A 20,754-nucleotide genomic window follows, 5' to 3' on the forward strand; every position below is an offset into this window, starting at 1 on the left:
CATCCCGTACCTACTCACTGCTAGGTGAACAGTGAACAGGGGCTACACGTGAAAGGAGACACACCCAAATATCTCCACCCGGCCGGGGAATTGAACCCCGGTCCTCTGGCTTGTGAAGCCAGCGCTCTAACCACTGAGCTACCGTGTGTGTGTGTGTGTGTGTGTGTGTGTGTGTGTGTGTGAGTTAATGGTTGGAAGTTAATTACAGTTTGCAATGATTAATAGAATACAACAATGTAATGTAACAATGTAGTTCATCATTCTGAAAGTCAACAAATGTTTGGTGAGTGACTGTTATCTGTCAACATTGTTCAGAGTCAATACAGTACGTGTGCTGAACTACAAACAATGTATTGTAATTGAACCGTGCACCACGTACTATGTAGTGCAGGACCTATCGGTTAAGCCTTAAGGCGTGCTCAACACACAAAGTCAGTCAGTAAGAAGAGAAGAGTGACTGAGGTGCAAGCACACCTAATGTGAGGACACACTCACCCTGGTGACGGTGGTGACCACGTGGACGTCAGGAAACACTGCCGCCCTCTCCTCCTCCTCCAGCAGATGGTCTGCATCCTCAATCACCTCGTAAGCTTCCTGTCGTGTTGATGGAGTGCGCAGCTCCTGCAGCATGGCGTGCAGCGCCTCTCTCTGCCGCACCTTCTCCTGCCTGCCCTCCACGCGGGAGTCCTCGCGGCTTATCGCCTCCAGGCACCCTTGCTCTGGTCCACCAGCGTCTGGAGGTCGTCCTCCAGCTGCTGCTGGCGGCCACACCACCCACCCAGGGTTGTCCGGTAGTCTGCCAGCTGGCTCTGCTCCTCCTGGCAGGAGCGGATGGCGGCCAGGACCTTTGCCTCTTGCTCCTGCAGCAGGGACCGTGTCCTCTTGCTGAGTCCCGCTGTGGCCCTTGGTGCAGGCTGTGTCACTGCTGCCGGAGCTGTCAGCTGCTTTTCTGGCTTGGGTGCCACACAGGCCAGTCCTGCACCTCTCATCTTCCTGATAAAGGCCTCTGTGATATAGGAGATAGGGAACTGGCCGGCCTCAGGCAGGGCGTGACTCACCCTGCACGTGGGGCACGTGACGGCACCCTGCTCCTTCAGTTCATTAATGCACGGCGTGCAAAGTGTATGCCCACACGGCAGGTTGCGTGGCCGCCTGTGGGTGTCGTCAAAAGTGTTGAGGTACACAGGGCAGTCCTCTAAGTTGTCGTCCTGGAAGAAAGAGACAGCGGCGTGAGGGACACACTGTACACAACGCGACAGGCTGGCCACAGGACACAGCAGGACAGTGAGGGACACGCAGGTGTGGGAGTGTAACACTGCATGGGTGTGCACGATGGCTGCTGCAGGAGGAAGGGAACACTGACTACCCGTGCCACTCCCCAACCCAACACTGACTGCCATGTCCACCCCAACACTCACCATAGCTCTGGCTGCTGCTGCTGCTGCTGCTGCTGGTGATGAAGCTCTTCCTTCAGAGTGGCGGTGGAGGTGGTGCTGGCTGCCTTGGTGTAACAGTGACAGAATGAGAGTGGCCACAGCGCGATTCAAACTCCGCCTCCTTGTTCCTGCCTGGGTGGAGATGCGATTCACGTCCCTCAAAAGTCAACCTGAGACAAAGTTACGGGAAGAAATAAGCACATGATAGATGTAATGGAAAATAAATCTTATAGCCCGCAGTTACTACACGCACTCTTCCACCTTCACTCCTTCGCAAACTGAAGCAAAACACAGCATATTATTTTGTATGGAGTGAAGTATCACATCCCTGTATTATGAAGAGTGAGGGACAGGAATGGCCAGCAGGAAGGCCACACAGACACAACTATGTTGTACAACACAGAACTCAGACCTGTGTGTGTGTGTGTGTGTGTGTGTGTGTGTGTGTGTGTGTAGAGCAGGAGGCATACGTGCCTGAGAGACGCGATGCATTGAGTGAGGGACAGGGAGAGAGAGGGAGTGAGGGAGGGCTGGAGGCAGTGATGTCACCGTTATTTTCCCTCCGCTTATGTGTACATCCATTTATCTGTTTCTCTCTTGTTTTGTGGTTGGGGGATTAAGTGTTATTTTTCTCTTTATTGTGATTATTTATTCTTTTTTTTTTTCATTGTGAATTTTCTTTAAGTTTTTCTTTTTTGTTGTGCATTGCAGTGTGAAATGATATGTTGTGTAATAGTGTTTCATGCTTTGTGTACATCTTCCCTCCCTCACCCTGGGCCCGGGGGTCGGCAGGAGTCTGTCTGTCAGGCTGGAACGATCAGTCCTGTTCTTGTCCTGCACGACACGCGCTGGTTGGACAAGATGGTCACTGGACACTAGACACTAGACACCAGCAGACTGCTCGCCACACGCCTGTCACATGTGTGTGTGTGTGTGTGTGTGTGTGTGTGTGTGTGTGTGTGTGTGTGTGTGTGTTAAAGGCCTGTACTGGTTATCAGGAGCGGGAACAGCCACCACCACCACCACCACCACCAGCCGTCACCCTCTCACTGCGAGCTGAAAGTTCGTTCATTATTACTGATCTTCGGGTGAGACTGTACGTGGCACACCTCACTACCACACACCACACCACCACAAACTACACACTCACCACTCAACACACACCAAACACTAACACACACCACCACAAACACTCACCACACACCACCACACCAGACCACTCACCACACACCACACACCACATACTAGACAGCCCATCCCCGTGTTAAGTATGTCACTGGTCACTGGTCAGTCAAAGCACAACTCTGTATATTTCAACTCATTACATGTACTACTATACTGTTCACACACACACACACACACACACACACACACGAGTTGATGAAATTATTATAACTACTACTACTACAACTACAACTACTACTACTACTACTACTACACACACTATACTACTACTACTACTACTTCTAATTATAATAATAATAATAACAATAATATGTTACGTTATCAACAAGCTGCACTGTTTGAAATCCAGAAGCCATTTCAGAGTACACAGACTATACTACTACTACTACTACTACTACTACTACTACTACTACTACTACTACTACTACTACTACTACAACTATTACTACCACCACCATCATGAATACCATAAAAACTACTACTACCTCTTTTACTACTACTACTACTACTACTAGTAACTACTTCTACGACTAGTGCTACTACTACTACTACTACTACTACTACTACTACTACTACTACCACCACTACCACCACCACTACAACTATTACCACTATTACTACTACTGCTATTACTAATGCCATCATAAATACCACCACTATTACTACTACTAATACGACTATTACTACTACTACTGCTAATACTATTACTACTACTGCTACTACAACTACTACCACTACAACTACTACAACTTCTGCTAATACTTTTACTAAAATGATAATAATGATAACAATAATATAAACAATACTAATAATCACAACAATAATAATAATAATAATAATAATAATAATAATAATAATAATAATAATAACAACAACAATAATAATAATACTTCATAATTATTGTTGCATATATCTAAAGACATCGATCTATTCCTTCTATTAATAGTTTCCTTCAAAATTGTATGTCCCTGTATCGGGACTTGAAGGGACACTAAACTGAACTATTTAATTTCACTCCTTCAATGTCAGACTATGTTACCAAACGACTATTTTAACTATGAAGGAAGAGAGGTAGGATACTCAAAATTGGAGGGAAGGTGGAGGAAAGTCGGTAGAGGTGGAGGAAGTGGAGATAAATTGTGGAGGGAGATATGGAGGAAAGAAACACATGTCAATCCCTATAAACTATGTTACGGCCCGCCCGTAACATGCATTACTACCATCACCTCCTCCGCTTGTTACCTCGTTCGCCACCTCTCCGCCTCCCTTCCACGTCACCGTCTCGTGAACCTTCCACGCCACCGTCTCGTGAACCTTCCACGTCACCGTTTCATGAAGCCCGGCTACTGTCCCGAAGTTGGATTCACGCGGCCCTTTCGACTCAACCGAAAGTGTTGAGCCAGCTCTTGGTTTTCTGGATTGGGAGTTGAGATCCAAGCCTCAACCAGTGAACACAACGCCTCTTGGTTCTGCCGTGGGATCAACCATTACCCAGCATTTCACCACTGCGACACCGCATAAGTATCACTTCCCCTCGTCCGTGTTTTCCACATTGCCTCTATATAGGATTAGGATTATTGTTAGGTATTAAGTTGGGTTCTTTATTGTTGTATTTATTACTGTGTTATATGTATATGTGTATGTCATTTTCCTGTGTTTCATGTTATATATTTGTGTTTCATGTTTCTTGTTATATATGTGTCAATTTCATTATGGGTTATTAAAGTAGCTTTTTAAAGTTACCCCCTTTTACATTTCCTCACCAGTTGAACCTGCAGTGTTTTTTTTTATTGTTATTGTTCCCCGGCTCTCCGATGCCAATCTTACCAGTTTAACCGGTGAACGTAACAATTGGCGACCGTGACAGGACCACTATAACCCATGTTCAGTGTTCCATTTTTCCAGTGACTTTTTTTCTGTGATTGCTTGTGTTTCTGTGGTGGTGTGACTCTGATGTGTTTTTTTTTCTGTGACTTACTCTGCGTGTGGTTTAAATTTACCTTTGTGCGATCAAGTGGCTCCTTTTGGGTTAAACGTGCTTCGTGACTTTCATTGGTATCGCATAGCAGTGGTAGAGCAGGAAACCAGGTAGAAAGGCGTGTTCACCGATAGCACTTATCTCTAGTTTTTGCACATAGGCAGGTGTGTAATAAGTGTTATCCAAGTGTTGGGATCATCATATGTTCATGCGAACCCTCAATGCCCTCACTTCGCGGATCATTTTTCTCGCTAGTTAGAATCGGCCATTTTAACTAGTCTCTCAGACTAATCCGCCTCCTTATCAATAACAAGTCTCAGTACAATTCGCTCCTCACTCTCAAGTCTCGTAACTAGAGTAATCCGGATCCCTCTTAATGCCGTAACTCTCTAGTTTACCCTCATTAGTTATTGTACTCATAAGTGTTTACTTAAGTATAATCTAGGTAATTTCAAGGTTGCCTTTATTATCACTCTGCCAAGTTCCTCACTTAAGTAATTCGCTTATCATTTTTTTGTTGTGGTTTAACATCTATCTAATATGGCTTCCGCTCAGTTTAACGTTGAAGATTTTGTGCCGACCCTTCTCTGGAACAACTTAAATATGCTAATATAAAGAAGGACCAATGGAAGACCATCGCTAAACATTTTGATGTTCCCATCACGTCTCAGATGACTAAAGAGGTCATTAAGAATGTAGTTGTTGAACATCTAGTGCAAGAAGGTCAGTTGCTAGGAAATGCCATAGAAGAGTTAACTCCCATGTCAGCCTCTACGAGGACTATAATACACAGTCCCCAGGAAGAACAGGATAAGAGTAGGATAAGTCAGTGGGAAATTGAGAAGCTTAAACTAGAATACCGGCTGCAGGAAAACAAATGCAACTACAGGCAGAAAGAGAAGCGAGAGAACTACAGGAAAAGAAAGAAGAGAGAGAATTTCAATTACAACTTAGACGGCAGGAGAAAGAGTTAGAAATTCAGGAGTTAAATCTACGAAATGACGCTAAGTTTAGAGGGGAAGAAATAGATATAAAGAAACAGTTAGCAAGCTTTAATCCTGCTACAGCTGCTCCGCTAGTTCCCCCTTTTGATGAATCTGATGTTGACGGGTCATTTCGCGCTTTTGAGAGCATTGCTCATAGGAATAAATGGCCCCAGGATCAGTGGGTGTCTCTCCTTGTCCCTAAGCTAGTAGGAAAAGCTTATAGGGTATACAACGGCCTTAGTGATGAGGTAGAATATGAAGAGATCAAAGGTAACATTCTAGACGCCTACTCTATCACTTCTGATGGATACAGACAGCAGTTTCGAAAGTATGTGAAACCAGAGTCTCACACCTATGTTGAATTCGCTAGTGAGAAACTAAGACAATTTAAGAAATGGTTAGCCGCTCTTAACATTACCACCTTTTCGGAGTTGCTCAATCTAATGGTCCTGGAAGAATGGAAGAACAAGTTACCATTTAATATTCTGAGGCATGTGGAAGAACGGGGAGAGAGTGAGCTTATGTCTGCCGCTAAAGTGGCTGATGCGTTTGCTTTGTTGATGGGATCCCTGGGTAGTAGAGGTCGTAGTTCACTGTCTAATGTTAGGTCCTCCTTTGGGGAAGGTTTTGGGGGCGCGGGTGGTAAGCCAACCGGATTCTCGCCAAATGCATATAATTCCCCCTGGTGTACATACTGTAAGAAGCCAGGACACACGATCCAGAAATGTAGACACCCAAATTGCAAGGGTTCTCAACGTCAATTTTCTTTTGTGTCCCCTAGACCTAACACATTTGAGAACAAGAAACCAGTGGCCCTAGCTAACCCTGTCAACTCTCCTCTAGAACTTTATGACTCGTACATGTATCAAGGTAAAGTGTCCCTGACTTATGGTAAAGACAAGGCAATAAATATCAAGGTTCTGCGTGATACAGGTGCTGCCCAATCCATCTTAAGGGAAGATGTCATCCCTAACATCAAACAGGCTTTCACTGGAGAGAAGGTGATCCTTACAGGTCTCGAATCACAGCTCTCCTATCCCTTGGCTAATATTAGCTTACAATGCCCGTTCATTTCAGGAGAGGTTGAGGTAGCCATTAAACCTGGTGAACTGCCAGTACCGGGGGTACATCTAGTACTGGGTAATGATCTTGCAGGTAACTTGCCTGTTCCAAACTTAATTGTTTTTGATTCTCCCTTAACAGAAAGTCCCACTAAGATCCTGGACGAAACATCCCCTCACTTCTTCCCAGTGTGTGCAGTCACCAGGTCTCAGTCCAAGTTCCCTGCCCTTTCATCACCTCCTCCACCAATGATTGCCTCTACTGACAACTTGTATAATGACATCATTTCAAAGGAGAATTTGATTAATGCTCAGGAACAGGATCTCACTTTGGCTAAGATCAGACATGTGGCCAGTGAGACAAAGGATATGTCTAAATTGCCTTGTTTTTATTATCAGGAAGGAGTCCTGATGCGTGCTTACAGACCACCTGAACTGAAACAACTAGACACCTGGTCAGAAACACATCAAGTTGTCATCCCCTTGTCTGTAAGACCAGCCATTATAGAACTAGCTCATGATGGATTGTCAGGTCATCTAGGCATCCAAAAAACCTACAAGAAGGCTCTTCAACATTTCTTTTGGCCAGGAATGAAAAAGGATGTGTCACTCTATGTAAAAACATGTCATATATGTCAAGTTGTGGGTAAGCCTAACGAACGCCTTGTGCCAGCTCCTCTGACGCCTATTCCAGTTCAGACGGAGCCCTTCGAAAAGATCATACTAGACTGCGTAGGGCCCTTACCCAAAACCAAACGAGGGAATCAGTATTTGTTAACCCTCATGGATCCCACTACCAGGTACCCTGAAGCATTCCCTCTTAAGAACATCACATCAAAGACCATTGTAAAACATCTAATACATTTTTTCACCTCGGTAGGAATTCCAAAACAAATTCAGTCTGACAAGGGTAGCAATTTCACTAGCCATTTTTTCCAACAGATAGTGAATGAGCTAAACATCCACCATGTTACCTCCTCGGCTTACCACCCCAATCCCAAGGCTGTCTGGAGCGGTTTCACCAAACATTAAAATCCATGATGAAGAAGTATTGCTTGGAGCATCAAGGAGACTGGGATGAAAGTATTTCTTTCCTTCTCTTCGCTTTAAGAGAATCTCCTCAAGATTCTTTAGGTTACTCCCTTTTGAATTACTCTATGGTAGACAGATCAGGGGGCCTCTCAAAATATTAAAGGATCAATGGTTTACTCAAAATACTCCTTCAAGCCCCAGTGTGTCTGACTACATCAGTAACCTTAAGAATAAAATCAGTGAAGTCAGATCTTTGCTAAATCAAACTTCCTCAAATCTCAAACTAAAATGCAACAGAATTCTCTTCCCAAATCTGTCATGAGAAGTTTCAAACCAGGAGACAAGGTTTTACTTTTCTCCCCACTCCAGGCAATGCTCTTCACAGTAAGTTCATGGGACCTTATGTTGTGGCTCAAAAACTAAGCCCATTAAATTATGTGGTCCACACTCCTGACCGTCGTAAGGATTCCCAACTTGTTCATATTAATCTAATGAAACCTTACCACTCCAGAGAACCAGAGGACGACTTGTCTCGCGCTGTACCTGTATGTCTGATAGGAAAGGAGTCTGGTCCTGTGCCCCCGAGGAAGAGTCCGACATCGAATTCCTCTTCTCGTCACCTAAAGGACGCCCCTCAAACAGCCAAATCATGTCCAACCTGGATGAGGTGTTTGTTTCCTTAACACCTTCACAACAGTCTGATCTTAAAAAGTTATTGCTAGACTTTTCTGAAATCACAGGTGACCTTCCAGGAGTTTGTAATACTATCCAACATGACATAAGATTAACATCTACCGACATCAAGCCTATAAGACAACCAGCCTATCGCATTTCACCCATTAAAAGAGACTTGATGAAAAAGAGGTAGACTATCTGCTCTGTCATCACCTTGCAGAACCTAGTATATCTCCTTGGGCTTCTCCTGTCTGTTAACATCTAAGCCAGATGGTAGTAGTCGATTTTGCACCGACTACCGGAAATTAAATAAAGTGACGGTGCCAGACTCCTACCCATTGCCCTTGATAGAGGACCTTATAGATAGTATAGGAGTAGCCAAATTTGTAACTACTATAGACTTGCTTAAAGGTTACTACCAGATTCCCTCTCGGACGAGGCCCAAATAATATCCGCCTTCATCACTCCCTTCGGACTATACCAATACACAGTGATGCCCTTTGGATTGTCTAATGCTCCCGCCACCTTCCAGAGGGCTATAAATTACATAACTCAGGACTTGGAGGGAACATCCGCGTATCTGGACGACCTGGTGGTGACTGCAGACGACTGGGCAACACATCTGACCCGTCTTCGGAGGCTGATGGGTCGGTTGCAGGAAGCCGGGCTTACCATCAACCTGGCCAAGTCCACCTTCGGGAAATCTACGGTGGTCTACCTGGGACATGTGGTGGGGAACGGCAAGGTTCACCCCAAGAGAGCTAACGTGGAGGCCATCCTTGGCTTCCCTGTTCCTACCACCAGGAAAGCTCTCATGAGGTTCTTGGGGATGGCTGGGTTTTACAGACGCTTCTGTAAAAAACTTCTCCACCCTGGCCGCCCCCCTTGACGGACCTTCTCAGCACTTCCGTCCCCTTCCACTGGACCCCGGCCTGTGACCAAGCCTTCAAACACCTCAAGGCGTTTCTCTCCTCGGAACCAGTGGTCTGGACGCCGGATCACTCCCGACCCTTCCATTTACAAGTTGACGCGAGTGGAGTTGGAGTGGGTGCTGTCCTACTACAACCGGACCCCACAAGCGGCATCCTCCATCCCATCGCTTATCACTCTGCAAAACTGAAACACCATCAACTCAACTACTCCACCATCGAAAAGGAGGCTCTGGCACTCGTGCTGGCGCTCCAACGTTTTGAGTGCTATCTTCATCCTGGTCCGCACATCACCAAGGTCTTCACGGACCACAATCCTCTGGCCTTCCTGTACGCCATGAGGAACCGAAACCAACGCATTCTTAGGTGGGCCTTGTTAACTCAACCTTTCAACCTGGAAGTCCATCATATCAAGGGGGTGGACAACATCATCGCCGACGCCTTATCAAGATCTCCGTCTCACCTCCTTCATGAGCCCATTACGGAGGTCTTAGGGGAGGAAATGTTACGGCCCGCCCGTAACATGCATTACTACCATCACCTCCTCCGCTTGTTACCTCGTTCGCCACCTCTCCGCCTCCCTTCCACGTCACCGTCTCGTGAACCTTCCACGCCACCGTCTCGTGAACCTTCCACGTCACCGTTTCATGAAGCCCGGCTACTGTCCCGAAGTTGGATTCACGCGGCCCTTTCGACTCAACCGAAAGTGTTGAGCCAGCTCTTGGTTTTCTGGATTGGGAGTTGAGATCCAAGCCTCAACCAGTGAACACAACGCCTCTTGGTTCTGCCGTGGGATCAACTACTACTACTACTACTACTACTACTACTACTACTACTCTCTCTCTACCTCTCTCGTTCTCCCAATATTCTTACTTCTATTCCTTCAAATTATTCTTCATTACTTTCTACTACATCTTTGCATTATAACACCTCTTCTTCATCAACAGAACACAAGAGAAGAGAATCAAACATACCAAACACCTTTCTACTACTATTTCTTTACTTCCAAACCTTTCTACTTTTCTATTTTCCCCAACACCCTTATTTATACACCTTTAATAAACTCTTCATTACCTTCTACTACATCCTTGCATTATACCACCCTCCTCTTTAACAAAACACAAACTAAAATTAACAAAACAAAACACGTCAAACTGTCTACAACGCCTGCCTACTACAACTACATTCACCCTCTCGCACCTTCCTCTCCTTCCCAACCTCCTCATTTCTACACCTCTAGTCAACTCAAGCCAGGGCGGTGAAGGAAGGCACTCACCACTCAGGGCTCGTCAGTACTTCCTTGCCATCGAAGCTGAATATTCTCGGTTTCTGCATGAAGCGACCGCCATCACCTGAGAATATCCCGCGCCAGGTGTTGAAGAGAACCTCCCCCTGTGCAGGTAAACAAAGGTACGCACAGGTAAGTGAAGTTAGAAGTGGTTATGGTAGTAAATACAGTGAAATCCAGGTAAATGAAGGTGAGTGTAGGTAAATGTAGGTATGCACAGGTAAGGCAGGATGAAAATTAGGTAAAACAGAAGTACATATAGGTAGAAATAGGTAAAACAGTAAACACATATATAGGTAATATAGGTAAAACGTAGGTAAAATAGGTAAATACAGGTAAATAGAGGTAAATAGAGGCAAAACATAGGTAAATACAGGTGTAAATAGGTAAAATACAAGTGAATATAAGCAAATACACTCACCAACACCCAGACGTATCTTTCTTGCGAATAATAAATAATAAATGATAAACAAAAGTGAAGATAATACATAAGGCTCCTCCTCCTCCTCCTCCTCCTCCTCCTTCTCCTCCTCCTCCTTCTTCTTCTCTTCTTATTCCATTTATCATCACCATTTTTACCAGAGAGAGAGAGAGAGAGAGAGAGAGAGAGAGAGAGAGAGAGAGAGAGATTAGAGATAGAGATAGCCAACCACTCCCACTCTACATTAATATTGACGACAGGTAAGTTAGCATCGTCTCTCCTAACAAACACAAAAAAGAGAGACAGAGAGAGAAACAGAGAGACAGAGAGACAAACACGAGAGAGAAATTAGAGATAGCCAATCACTCCCACTCTACCTTAATATTGACGACAGGTAAGTTAGCATCGTCTCTCCTAACAAACACCAAAAAGAGAGACAGAGAGAGAAACAGAGAGAGACAGAGAGAGAAACACGAGAGAGAGATTAGAGATAGCCAACCACTACCACTCTACCTTAATATTGACGACAGGTAAGTTAGCATCGTCTTTCCTAACAAACACAAAAAAGAGAGACAGAGAGAGAAACAGAGAGAGATAGAGAGACAAACACGAGAGAGAGATTAAAGATAGCCAATCACTACCACTCTACCTTAATATTGACGACAGGTAAGTTAGCGTCGTCTCTCCTAACAATAGAGTCAAGGTTCTGGATCCTGGAGGTGAGGAAAGCCCTAAAGGTTCCGCTCAGCCCCGCCCGCTGCGCCTCACCATAGCAGGTGTATTCCACGCCCGTCACGCCCCTCATGTCTCCGGTGTACGGCTGGTTGAGGGCGGCCAGGCGTAGCTGTGGGCGTGTGGGAGTGATGAGTGTGGGAGGTATGATGAAGGTATGGTTGTGTGGGCGTGAGTGTTTGAGGAATGAGGAATGTATGGGCGTGTGGGTGTGAGTGTGGGAAGGCGTGAAGAAAATATGGGCGTGTGGGTGTGAGTGTGGGAGGCGTGAGAAATGTATGGGCGTGTGGGGCGTGAGTGTGGGAGGAATGTATGGGGGTGTGGGCGCAAGTGTGGGAGGAATGAGAAATGTATGGGCGTGTGGGCGTGAGTGTGGGAGGAATGAGAAATGTATGGGCGTGTGGGCGCGAGTGTGGGAGGAATGTATACAAGTTTTTCTATTCTATTATATATTTTTTCTCTATATTTTTGTTGGGATAGGAATATGATAGGTTTACATTTAGGAATGGGAATATAATGTGTATGTCCAGGAATATACATAATAGGAACAGATGGGAATATGGTAGGAATGCATAGGAATAAAGTAGGAATGCATAGAAATATATAGAAATGCATAGGAATGAAGGACTGCAATAGGAATACATTGGGATATACAGGAATGCATACGGATTAATAGGAATGTTAACACACACACACACACACACACACACACACACACACACACACACACACACACACACTTACCTTTGTTAACTCTTCCTTTACGCAGTCAAACAAACAAACAGACAAACAATAAACAAGTAAATAACACTGAGATATCTGAGGCAATAACAATCTATATACACTAACTACCCCCGTTGTCCTACATACTTCACGCCACACAAACACGCACACACACGAACACTCATTACACACACTTATCCATCAACTACCACTCATCTCTGCACACATCAGCCCAGTAGTGTGCTCGTTACACCAGGGAACGGTGCTAAGAACGGTAAATATTGATGAAACAAAATATAGGCGGTCTTCTCCACGGAGGTCTGCGCCTCAGGCCCCGGCAATCTACGCAAGCCTGCTGGTTACAATACTTTCGTTTCTCACTCTATTATTCGGTCTCTGTACGACGATTATTGTGTTTCTATAAATATTTCGTTGCCATTGAAGTGATTTCCGTGCCTCTGTTCGGTAAATATGTGGTGTTTTGTGCTGTGTTTGTGCTGTGATAGGGGCCAGCTGTGGGGCTCAAATTTATGCCTCGGCCATTAACCCCTTTTTCATTTCAAGCTGTAACCGAATCCCTATCATTTCAAAGAATCGCTTACGCTCTTTGAAGTGTGTAACACTGCCACTGAATCAAATATGTGGCTTTATGATGGTGTTTAGTCCTGTTAAAGGTAGATATTATAGCTTTTGTTTTCTTTTATTTACATTTGGTTTTGACGATATAGCTCCTTCTAGACTGTTCTGCAAGACAGCTCAGATTCTGTAAAGTGTGTTAGCATACTCGTAAAATCAACATAGTTGGACTTCTCATTACTTTTAACGGTGACAGTGTTGATACGTTTTTGATTAATTTATTTAAATATATTCTATTATTAGTTAGGCTAGAGATGCTTTGATATTGTGGATATTAGTTAAAATATTTATCAAGTCATAAAATATCAGACATTCGGCCGTGGCTTCATTTTTTCTATTTTCCATTTTTGAAATGAGTTCCGTTACGAACGTAAAATCACCAACTGTCACCAGCCACCAGGTCACCAGTCACCAGTCACCAGGTCTTGCTGACCTGACGCCGAGGAGGTAAGACGTGGTGTGTTTTGCTCCCGATTTTCTTGTTGATTTCGTTCTTTGTTGTTTAAGCAGGATGTACGAGAACGACTGTAAGGTATGCAAAGGTGAGTTGAACAATAGGAGTAACTCCATCGCGTGTGAATGTTGTGGAGATTGGTACCACACGCGATGTGTGGGCCTTAAGGTAGCCAGCCAGAAGGTACTGAGGAACGACTTCCTTATAAGCCTATGCCCTGAGTGCCTAGACACTACCAGGGCATGGTGGGAGGAGAAACGGGTAGCAAAGGAAGAGGGAGGCACGGATGGAACAGGGGAGGGCCCTGACCCTAGTAGTCAAGGAGATGTGGAGGTGGAGGGGGGCGCCACAGGTGCGGTGACCCCACAGGAGTCAGACCACTCCTACAGCAACAAGGCTGTAACGGATTCTCTAGTAGCCGAGGGAAGGGGCAGTGAAGAGGTGAGGGTGGAAAAGGACAGCAGTCTGGAGGAGGCAGGTAAGGAGCCAAAGGTACAGGAGGAGGCCAAGGGAGGGGCTAGGAGTAGGAGTGCACGAGATACCCCCAGCCAGACACGGGCCAACAGCAGAGGTACCCAGGAGGCCAATAGTAAGGAAGGGAAGGAGGACCTGGGCAGTGTTGGGAGTAGAGGCAGGAGTGGCAGAGGTAAGGGCCATAGTGAGTCGGCATGGATGGGCATAGGTCGGCAATCCTGGTGACATATCCAGGATGGCAAGCGGCTATGGCTGAAGACAGGGAGCAAAGTTAGGAGGATGTGGCTGTTTGGAGATAGCCTGATGAGAGGAGTAGGGAAAGAGATATACTCCCTGTCGAAAGGTGGGTATAGAGTGATGGACAAAAGCAGACCAGGGGCCAATATTCGGGGCATCCGTGAGGCGGTGATGAGCTCCCTTCACCAGATGGAGCCTGAAGACCTGGTGGTGGTAGAGGGAGGAGGAAACGGGCTGGAGGATATAGGAGGACAAGAGACAGTGAGAGTGATGGAGGAGATAGTCAGAGTGGTGGAGCGTAAAACACACAGGAGGCCCCTGGTGATGTGTATCCCTAAGAGAAAGGACAAGGAGGGTCAGGTCTTTGGCCGGGAGAGGAGATGGGTGAATGGAAAGGTAGTAGAAAGACTGGAAGACTGGAAATGGGATGGGATGCAGCTGTGGGAGAGGATGGACTGGAGGCAGGTGTGGACACAGGATGGCGTACACATGTCCACTATTGGAAAGGTGTGGGTGGCCTGGAACTTGGTGGAGTCGGCTCAGCGTTGGGAGGAAGGCAGCAGGAAATAGGACAGAATCCAGAGAGAAGGGGCAGGTGTTTGTATGAAAGAGGAGGACAGAAGCGTGAAAGAGAGCAGGTTACCGAGAGAAAGGGAACCTGCGGGAGGAGAGTGTGTAAATGTAAAAGGAAGAGGAGGTACCCACAGGGCGTCAGGATGCATGAGGATTGTGTGTGTGAATGTGAGAGGATGGGGCACTGGCAAGTTTGAGGATTTATGCAAGGAGCTGAATAAATGGAGCTTGGATGTGGTAGGTATCACGGAGACTCATCTGCGGGACGTGGTGCATATGGAAGGAAATGAGTTTGTCATGATAGGGAAAGGGCGTAGAAAACATGAGGAGGCGTAGCCTTGCTCCACAGAAAGGTGAGGAACCTGAGAGTGGAAGAGCTGGACATAGGAGACAGTGCTGAGAGTGAGGACGTGCTAGCTGTTTGAGTGGAGTGCAGGAGTGAAAGTGGCAGAGCTGAGAGGATAGTCGTAGTGGTAGTGTATATGACAGTGGAAGGCGACAGAGCAGTTAGGGAGAATGGCAGAAAATATAGTGTTTTGAAAAAGATTGCAAGAGAGTATGCTGGAGAGAGAGTGATTGTTATGGGAGACATGAATGCCCACATAGGTATGTTAGGTGAACAAATGAACAGGAATGGTGAGATGCTGGATGAGCTTGTGAATGAGGTGAGTTTGGAGAATCTAAATGAGACCCTGGCTGAAGGACGAGTGACTTGGAGTGCGAGGAACCAGGAGTCTGCGATTGACTACATGCTAGTGAATGGGAGAATGCGTGAAGTTGTTGACCGCATGTGGATTGATGAAGATGGGATGATTGACATAGTCTCAGACCATAACATGCTGGTGTTAAAGTGCAAGTTGAATGGAAGAGATGGAACAAATGCCAAGGCCAAGAGGAAAAAGTGGAGATTGAGAGATGTAGGATGGGAGAATTTCCAGGTGGACTTGAGTGAGAGGAGCTGGGAGGATGAAAGTCTAAGCGACGTGGATGAACTGAATGATAGATTTGTAGAAAATGTGAGGAATGCAGCAGTAAGCCAGATAGGGTATGCAAGAACAAGTGCCAGAAAGCATGCATGTAGGCCGTGGTGGAATAATGAGATCAGGGATGCTAGGAAGGAAAGAAAGAGACTGAATAGGATGTGCAGACAGTTAAGAAAGAGGAGACATAAGAGTGAGGAAGCTGAAAGGGAGTACCTGAATGCATGAGCAGCGTATATGAGTCAGCAGCGAACGACGAAGCGAAAGATAATGAATGCTAAAGTTACAAGTGAGAGAAGTGTGATTCAGGCCCTTAGAGAGAAAGGTATGGAGGTGGGCGAGAATGGTACAGATTCCTGAGGGGTGAGGGGATGCCTGACAGTGAGAATGTGGAGAGCCTGAAGGTGAATGGGTCAGTGGTGACTGATAAGGAAGAAATGAGAAGGGCAATAAAAGAGTTTTGGGAAGAGATTGGAGGTGTAGGTGAGGTCTTTGATGTGGATGAAGGACATGTGTCACTGGAGAGAAAGGATGCAGATGAATTGAATGAAAGGATCAGCAGGGAGGACGTGGAGAAATGTGTGAGGAAGAAGAAGAATGGGAAGGCAGCAGGGCCGGATGAGATACCGTATGATATGTACAAAAATGGAGAAGTAGTGATTGATAGGATGACTGAGTTGTTCAACCAGGTGTGGGAGGAGAAGAGTGCCGAGAATGTGGAATGAATGCAGGGTGACCTTGTTGCATAAGGGAGGATATAAGAGTAAGAATGAGTTGAGGAACTACAGGCCGATTGCGTTAGTTAACACAGTAGGCAAAGTGTTCAGTGCGGTGTTGAATGAGAGATTGTGCAAATGGATTGAGAGAGTTGGAGTGTTAGGCGAAGAGCAAAATGGATTCCGAGTGGGCAGGAGAGCAGAAGACAATCTATTTGTGGTGAATGAATTGATTGAGAGAAAGAAAAGGGATGGTTGCAAACTATACTTAGGTTTCCTAGACATAGAGAAAGCATATGATAGGGTAAACAGAGAAATGCTAGGTAGGGTGTTAGAAAAGATTGGATTAAGTGCAGAGATAGTTAACATAGTGAGAAGTATGTATGTGGATACAAGAGCTAAGTATAAACTAGGGGATATAGAGACAGACTGGGTGAAGAGTGAAAGAGGAGTTAGGCAGGGTTGCATATTATCACCAACCCTCTTTAGCTTATATACAGAAGAATTGGCTGCTAGAATGAGGAGAATGAATGCAGGTGTATATGTGGGAAATGATAAGATAGGTGTGCTCTTGTATGCAGATGATGTTGTAGTCATGAGTGAGTCGGAAGAAGAGCTACAGAGTATGCTTGATGTAGTAGATGGGTATGGAAGAGATTTTGGAGTGAGATTTAGTAGTGAAAAGAGTAAGGTAATGGTTGTGAATAGGTCAGAGGATGAGAGGAACCATGTGTGGAGATTAGGAGTGAATGAGGTGCAGCAGACAGATGAATATAAGTATCTGGGGATGTGGATGAGTCCGGATGGCTGTGTAAAGATTAAGAATGAGAAGATAAGTATGGCAAATCAGTGGGTAGGTCGTCTAGGAAGTGCAGCAAGGATGAGGGCGAGTAAATATGACGTGCTGCGAGAAGTTTGGAAGAGCGTGGCTGTTCCGAGCATCATGTATGGTATGGATGTGATTGCTTGGAATGAGAGTGAACTAGATAAGTTAGAAATAGGGCAGAATAGAGTTGCAAGAATGGCACTTAATGCACCTAGATATGCAGCAGTAGAGGCCCTTAGGGGTGATATGGGTTGGAGCACTTTTAGAGAGATATGTGAAAGCGACCCTAAGGTATAAGGCTAGGTTAGAACGAATGAATGATGCAAGGATAGTGAGAAAAGTGTTTCTGTGGAATGTCAGGAGTAGCAAGTGGGGGAAGAGGTGTGTCAGGCTGGTAGCAAAGAGTGGGTTAGTAAGTAGTTGGGTTTTTCAACAGGTAGAAGGAAGACATTTAGAGAGAGACTGGAGTATGATTGTTAGAAATGGAGAAGGTTGAGAATGGGATGTAAGGAAGTGGAAGAGTGAGATAGACAGAGTAGTGAAAGGTGTGGGACTGGATGACTGGAGAAATAGGATGGAGCAAAAGAGTACCTTGGTATGGTATAGAGAGAAAGAGGCCCCAATGTATGAAAAGTGGTATGAGGGAAGCCTGGGTGGTGATCTTCTCTTCCGAGCTAGAACACAGTGCATGGATGTGAATGCAAGGAATTATAGATGGTCTGAGTCCCGCAGCAAAGTGTGCCAGATGTGTGACTTGGGAGAGGATGAGACAGTGGAACATGTGGTGCTGGAGTGTGTGAAGTATGCCAGAGACAGGTATGAGATGATGCAAGTGGTGCTGAGTGAGCTGGGGCATGACAGAGTGGAGATGACAGGAAGGGAATGGATGGTGTTGCTGCTGGGACTGTGTGGGGAGACGAATGAAAGGATGATTGAGGCTGTGAAAGAGTTCCTGGAGAGAATGTGGCGTACCAGATGCAGGAACTAGTGGTGTGAAAGATGGTGATTGCCCTCTTTGTTGTCTGGTGTTCTTTATGTTCCCTACAGGAGCTGCCGATACAAAGGCCTGACCCAGAAGAAATTCAGCGTCACCTGTACCATCAAGGTTATAGCTGCGTTTTTTAATGCCCCTACGGCTAGACCTCGCCTTAAGGTAGGCTTAAGCAGAACCTGGGACAATGAAAAACCGGCCTGCTAGACCTTCGATCACGTGACCAGTCACCAGCTGACAGATGACAACAATAAAGATGGCGGACGAACAGAAGTGGCTGCAGATTTGGACAACAGAATCAGGAAGTGCAAGATATGCAACTTATCTTTCCTCCCTGCATCAACAGTCCAGTCCATCATGTTTCCAGACTTGCCAGAGATACCAGAAGATACAAAATGACGTCAGCCTTAAGCCAGGCTTAAGGCTGCCTTAAGCGTGGACTATCAAAAACGCGCCTCAAGATCAAGATCAGCCCGCCCGCCCGCCAGCCCAGAGATGTGACGTCACCAGGTGGACGGGGCTGGCTCAGCTGCCGCCTGCCTGCTGTGTTTAGCTAATATTTGCCATACTCAGCACTGTTTTCCCGCCACTGGTGTCACTAAATGGAGCCACATGACTATGCTTGGCTATCAGCTGTTCAGATTCAACTGTCAGTGGCAGATTTTGGTGTGATGAAGGCTTAAGGGAGGCGGAATGGTGGTGGTGGTGGGGGTGGCGGCTGTCTCCAAACACACACAGACACACTAGCGTCACTTGGCCGTCCACACGGAATTAACACAAGGAACAACACTATCAGAGACACTGCCTAATGCAACAACACATTGTGCAAACTCCACCAGCAGGACAAGTGGTGGCTGGGTGGTTCACTCACCAGTATTGTAGTGTTGATAGCAGTTCTCAGCAGCTCCAGGCCACGGCTGGCACTCTCAGCCAGACACCAAGCTTACACCAGCAGTCACAGGCAGCCGCGGCCCGTGTCACCGTCCTGACCAGCGTAAATCCATGTTAAATAAGGCACCAGCAGCACACGGCCACTCTCCTAATACCGTCACTCCTTGTCTCAAACTGGCGCCTTGGCCGCCCGCCGGCCTTCCCCACCTCTCCCTCCTCCACTGCGCGCGCTGGCCGAGGCGGGACACAACACAACCACACTCCACTCGCTCCACTTCTAATACACGAATACAATATGAAATATGATCAAGTATAAGCATGTCAAACTAAATCATTTGCCACTATCATCGTAACTCTATGTCAAAAGTAGAAGGAAAAGAGAGAAGCGGTACAGAGAGGAGTATACCGCACAAACAAAAACACTCGTTAAACAGTGATGGAGGAGCAGGAAGAGGAGGAGGAGGAGGAGAGAACATTCGAAGGTAGGAATGAGAGAGACAACTGGAAGAAATTCGGAGAAGAAATAGTAATTAGAAATCTCTCTCTCTCTCTCTCTCTCTCTCTCTCTCTCTCTCTCTCTCTCTCTCTCTCTCTCTCTCTCTCTCTCTCTCTCTGATTATGACAATGTCTGGGAAAATGGCAAGGCAGACATGGCGGTAAATGCGCTGCAGCTTACGGACACTAACTCTGCTACCTATAGATGTTCGGTCTCTCTCCACTAACTTTCTTCATATTCAGTGATTGGCTCATCACAAAAATGTAGACGAATGTATCAACGAATCTCGGCTCCCTCCACCACCCATGACAACCACGCCTACACTCCCGACTGTCACATGTACGTACGTGTGTTGGCGGACAAACACGCCACGCCAAGCTGGAACACTTTCACTCACTCACACGTCAAACTGGAACACTGACCTCACTCACTCACTCACACGCAAAGCTGGAACACTCACTCACTCACTCACACGCCAAGCTGGAACACTCTCCCTTCCTCACTCACACACAAAGCTGGAACACTCACTCACTCACTCACACGCAAAGCTGGAACACTCCCTTCCTCACTCACACGCAAAGCTGGAACACTCACTCACTCACTCACTCACACGCAAAGCTGGAACATTCTCAATCACTCACACACGAAGCTGAAACACCTTCCCTCACTCACTCACACCTTTTTTTTCTTTTTTAGTGTTTTTACGGTTGTAGAGGCAAAGTAACAAGATTCCTACAAGACTAACTGGAGAAATGCTCTTTAAATCCCCGATAATAATTTCTGTGGCCTTGGCAAAAAATTGAGGTATTTCTACAGTTAAGAGTGACAAGATTTCTATAAGATTAACTGGAGAAACGCTCTTAAAAACACCACCAAATCATTTCTATGGCCTTGGCAAAGAGTTGAGATGATTTTACAGTTCAGAGTGACAAGAATTCTATAAGATTAAGTGGAGAAACACTCTTAAAAACCCGGCAATCATTTCTCTGGCCTTAGCAAAAAGTTGAGGTATTTCTACAGTTAAGAGTGACAAG

At 45.9% G+C, this 20,754-nt stretch overlaps 2 protein-coding genes across 3 annotated transcripts; both read right to left on the reverse strand.

The window, feature by feature from the left end:
- Window positions 1–680: 680 nt before the first annotated feature.
- LOC123508096 (RING finger protein 224-like) lies at window positions 681–1,436 on the reverse strand. The gene is made up of 2 exons (XM_045261551.1): window positions 1,419–1,436; window positions 681–1,208 (listed from the first exon to the last, which is right to left on the reverse strand). Exons 1-2 carry the CDS (start codon window positions 1,419–1,421, stop codon window positions 696–698), a joined length of 516 nt encoding a protein of 171 aa, XP_045117486.1. The 5' UTR covers window positions 1,422–1,436; the 3' UTR covers window positions 681–695.
- Window positions 1,437–1,470: 34 nt separating this feature from the next.
- LOC123508103 (collagen alpha-1(XV) chain-like) lies at window positions 1,471–19,691 on the reverse strand. 2 transcript variants are annotated; one of them, XM_045261566.1, is made up of 4 exons: window positions 19,293–19,691; window positions 11,641–11,835; window positions 10,559–10,674; window positions 1,471–1,606 (listed from the first exon to the last, which is right to left on the reverse strand). In XM_045261566.1, the coding sequence occupies exons 2-4, from the start codon at window positions 11,794–11,796 to the stop codon at window positions 1,471–1,473; spliced, it is 408 nt and encodes a 135-aa protein (XP_045117501.1). In that variant the 5' UTR covers window positions 11,797–11,835; window positions 19,293–19,691. The 2 variants fall into 2 exon arrangements, with proteins under 2 accessions (XP_045117501.1, XP_045117510.1); XM_045261575.1 differs by having other exon boundaries at window positions 19,205–19,691.
- Between the last annotated feature and the right edge of the window lie 1,063 nt (window positions 19,692–20,754).

The sequence above is a fragment of the Portunus trituberculatus genome, chromosome 3, assembly GCF_017591435.1.
Source record: "Portunus trituberculatus isolate SZX2019 chromosome 3, ASM1759143v1, whole genome shotgun sequence".
Lineage (NCBI taxonomy): Eukaryota > Metazoa > Arthropoda > Malacostraca > Decapoda > Portunidae > Portunus > Portunus trituberculatus.

Bases quoted from the DNA above. Each gene is read 5' to 3' on its own strand.
- LOC123508103 (XM_045261566.1), bottom strand. From the start codon at position 11,796: ATGAGGGGCGTGACGGGCGTGGAATACACCTGCTATGGTGAGGCGCAG. The intron at 10,675-11,640 runs GTAGAGTGGTAG...TTACCTGCACAG, and splicing joins TACCTGTCGTCAATATTAAG to GGGGAGGTTCTCTTCAACAC. The intron at 1,607-10,558 runs GTGAGTGCCTTC...ACTTTGTCTCAG, and splicing joins GTACTGACGAGCCCTGAGTG to GTTGACTTTTGAGGGACGTG.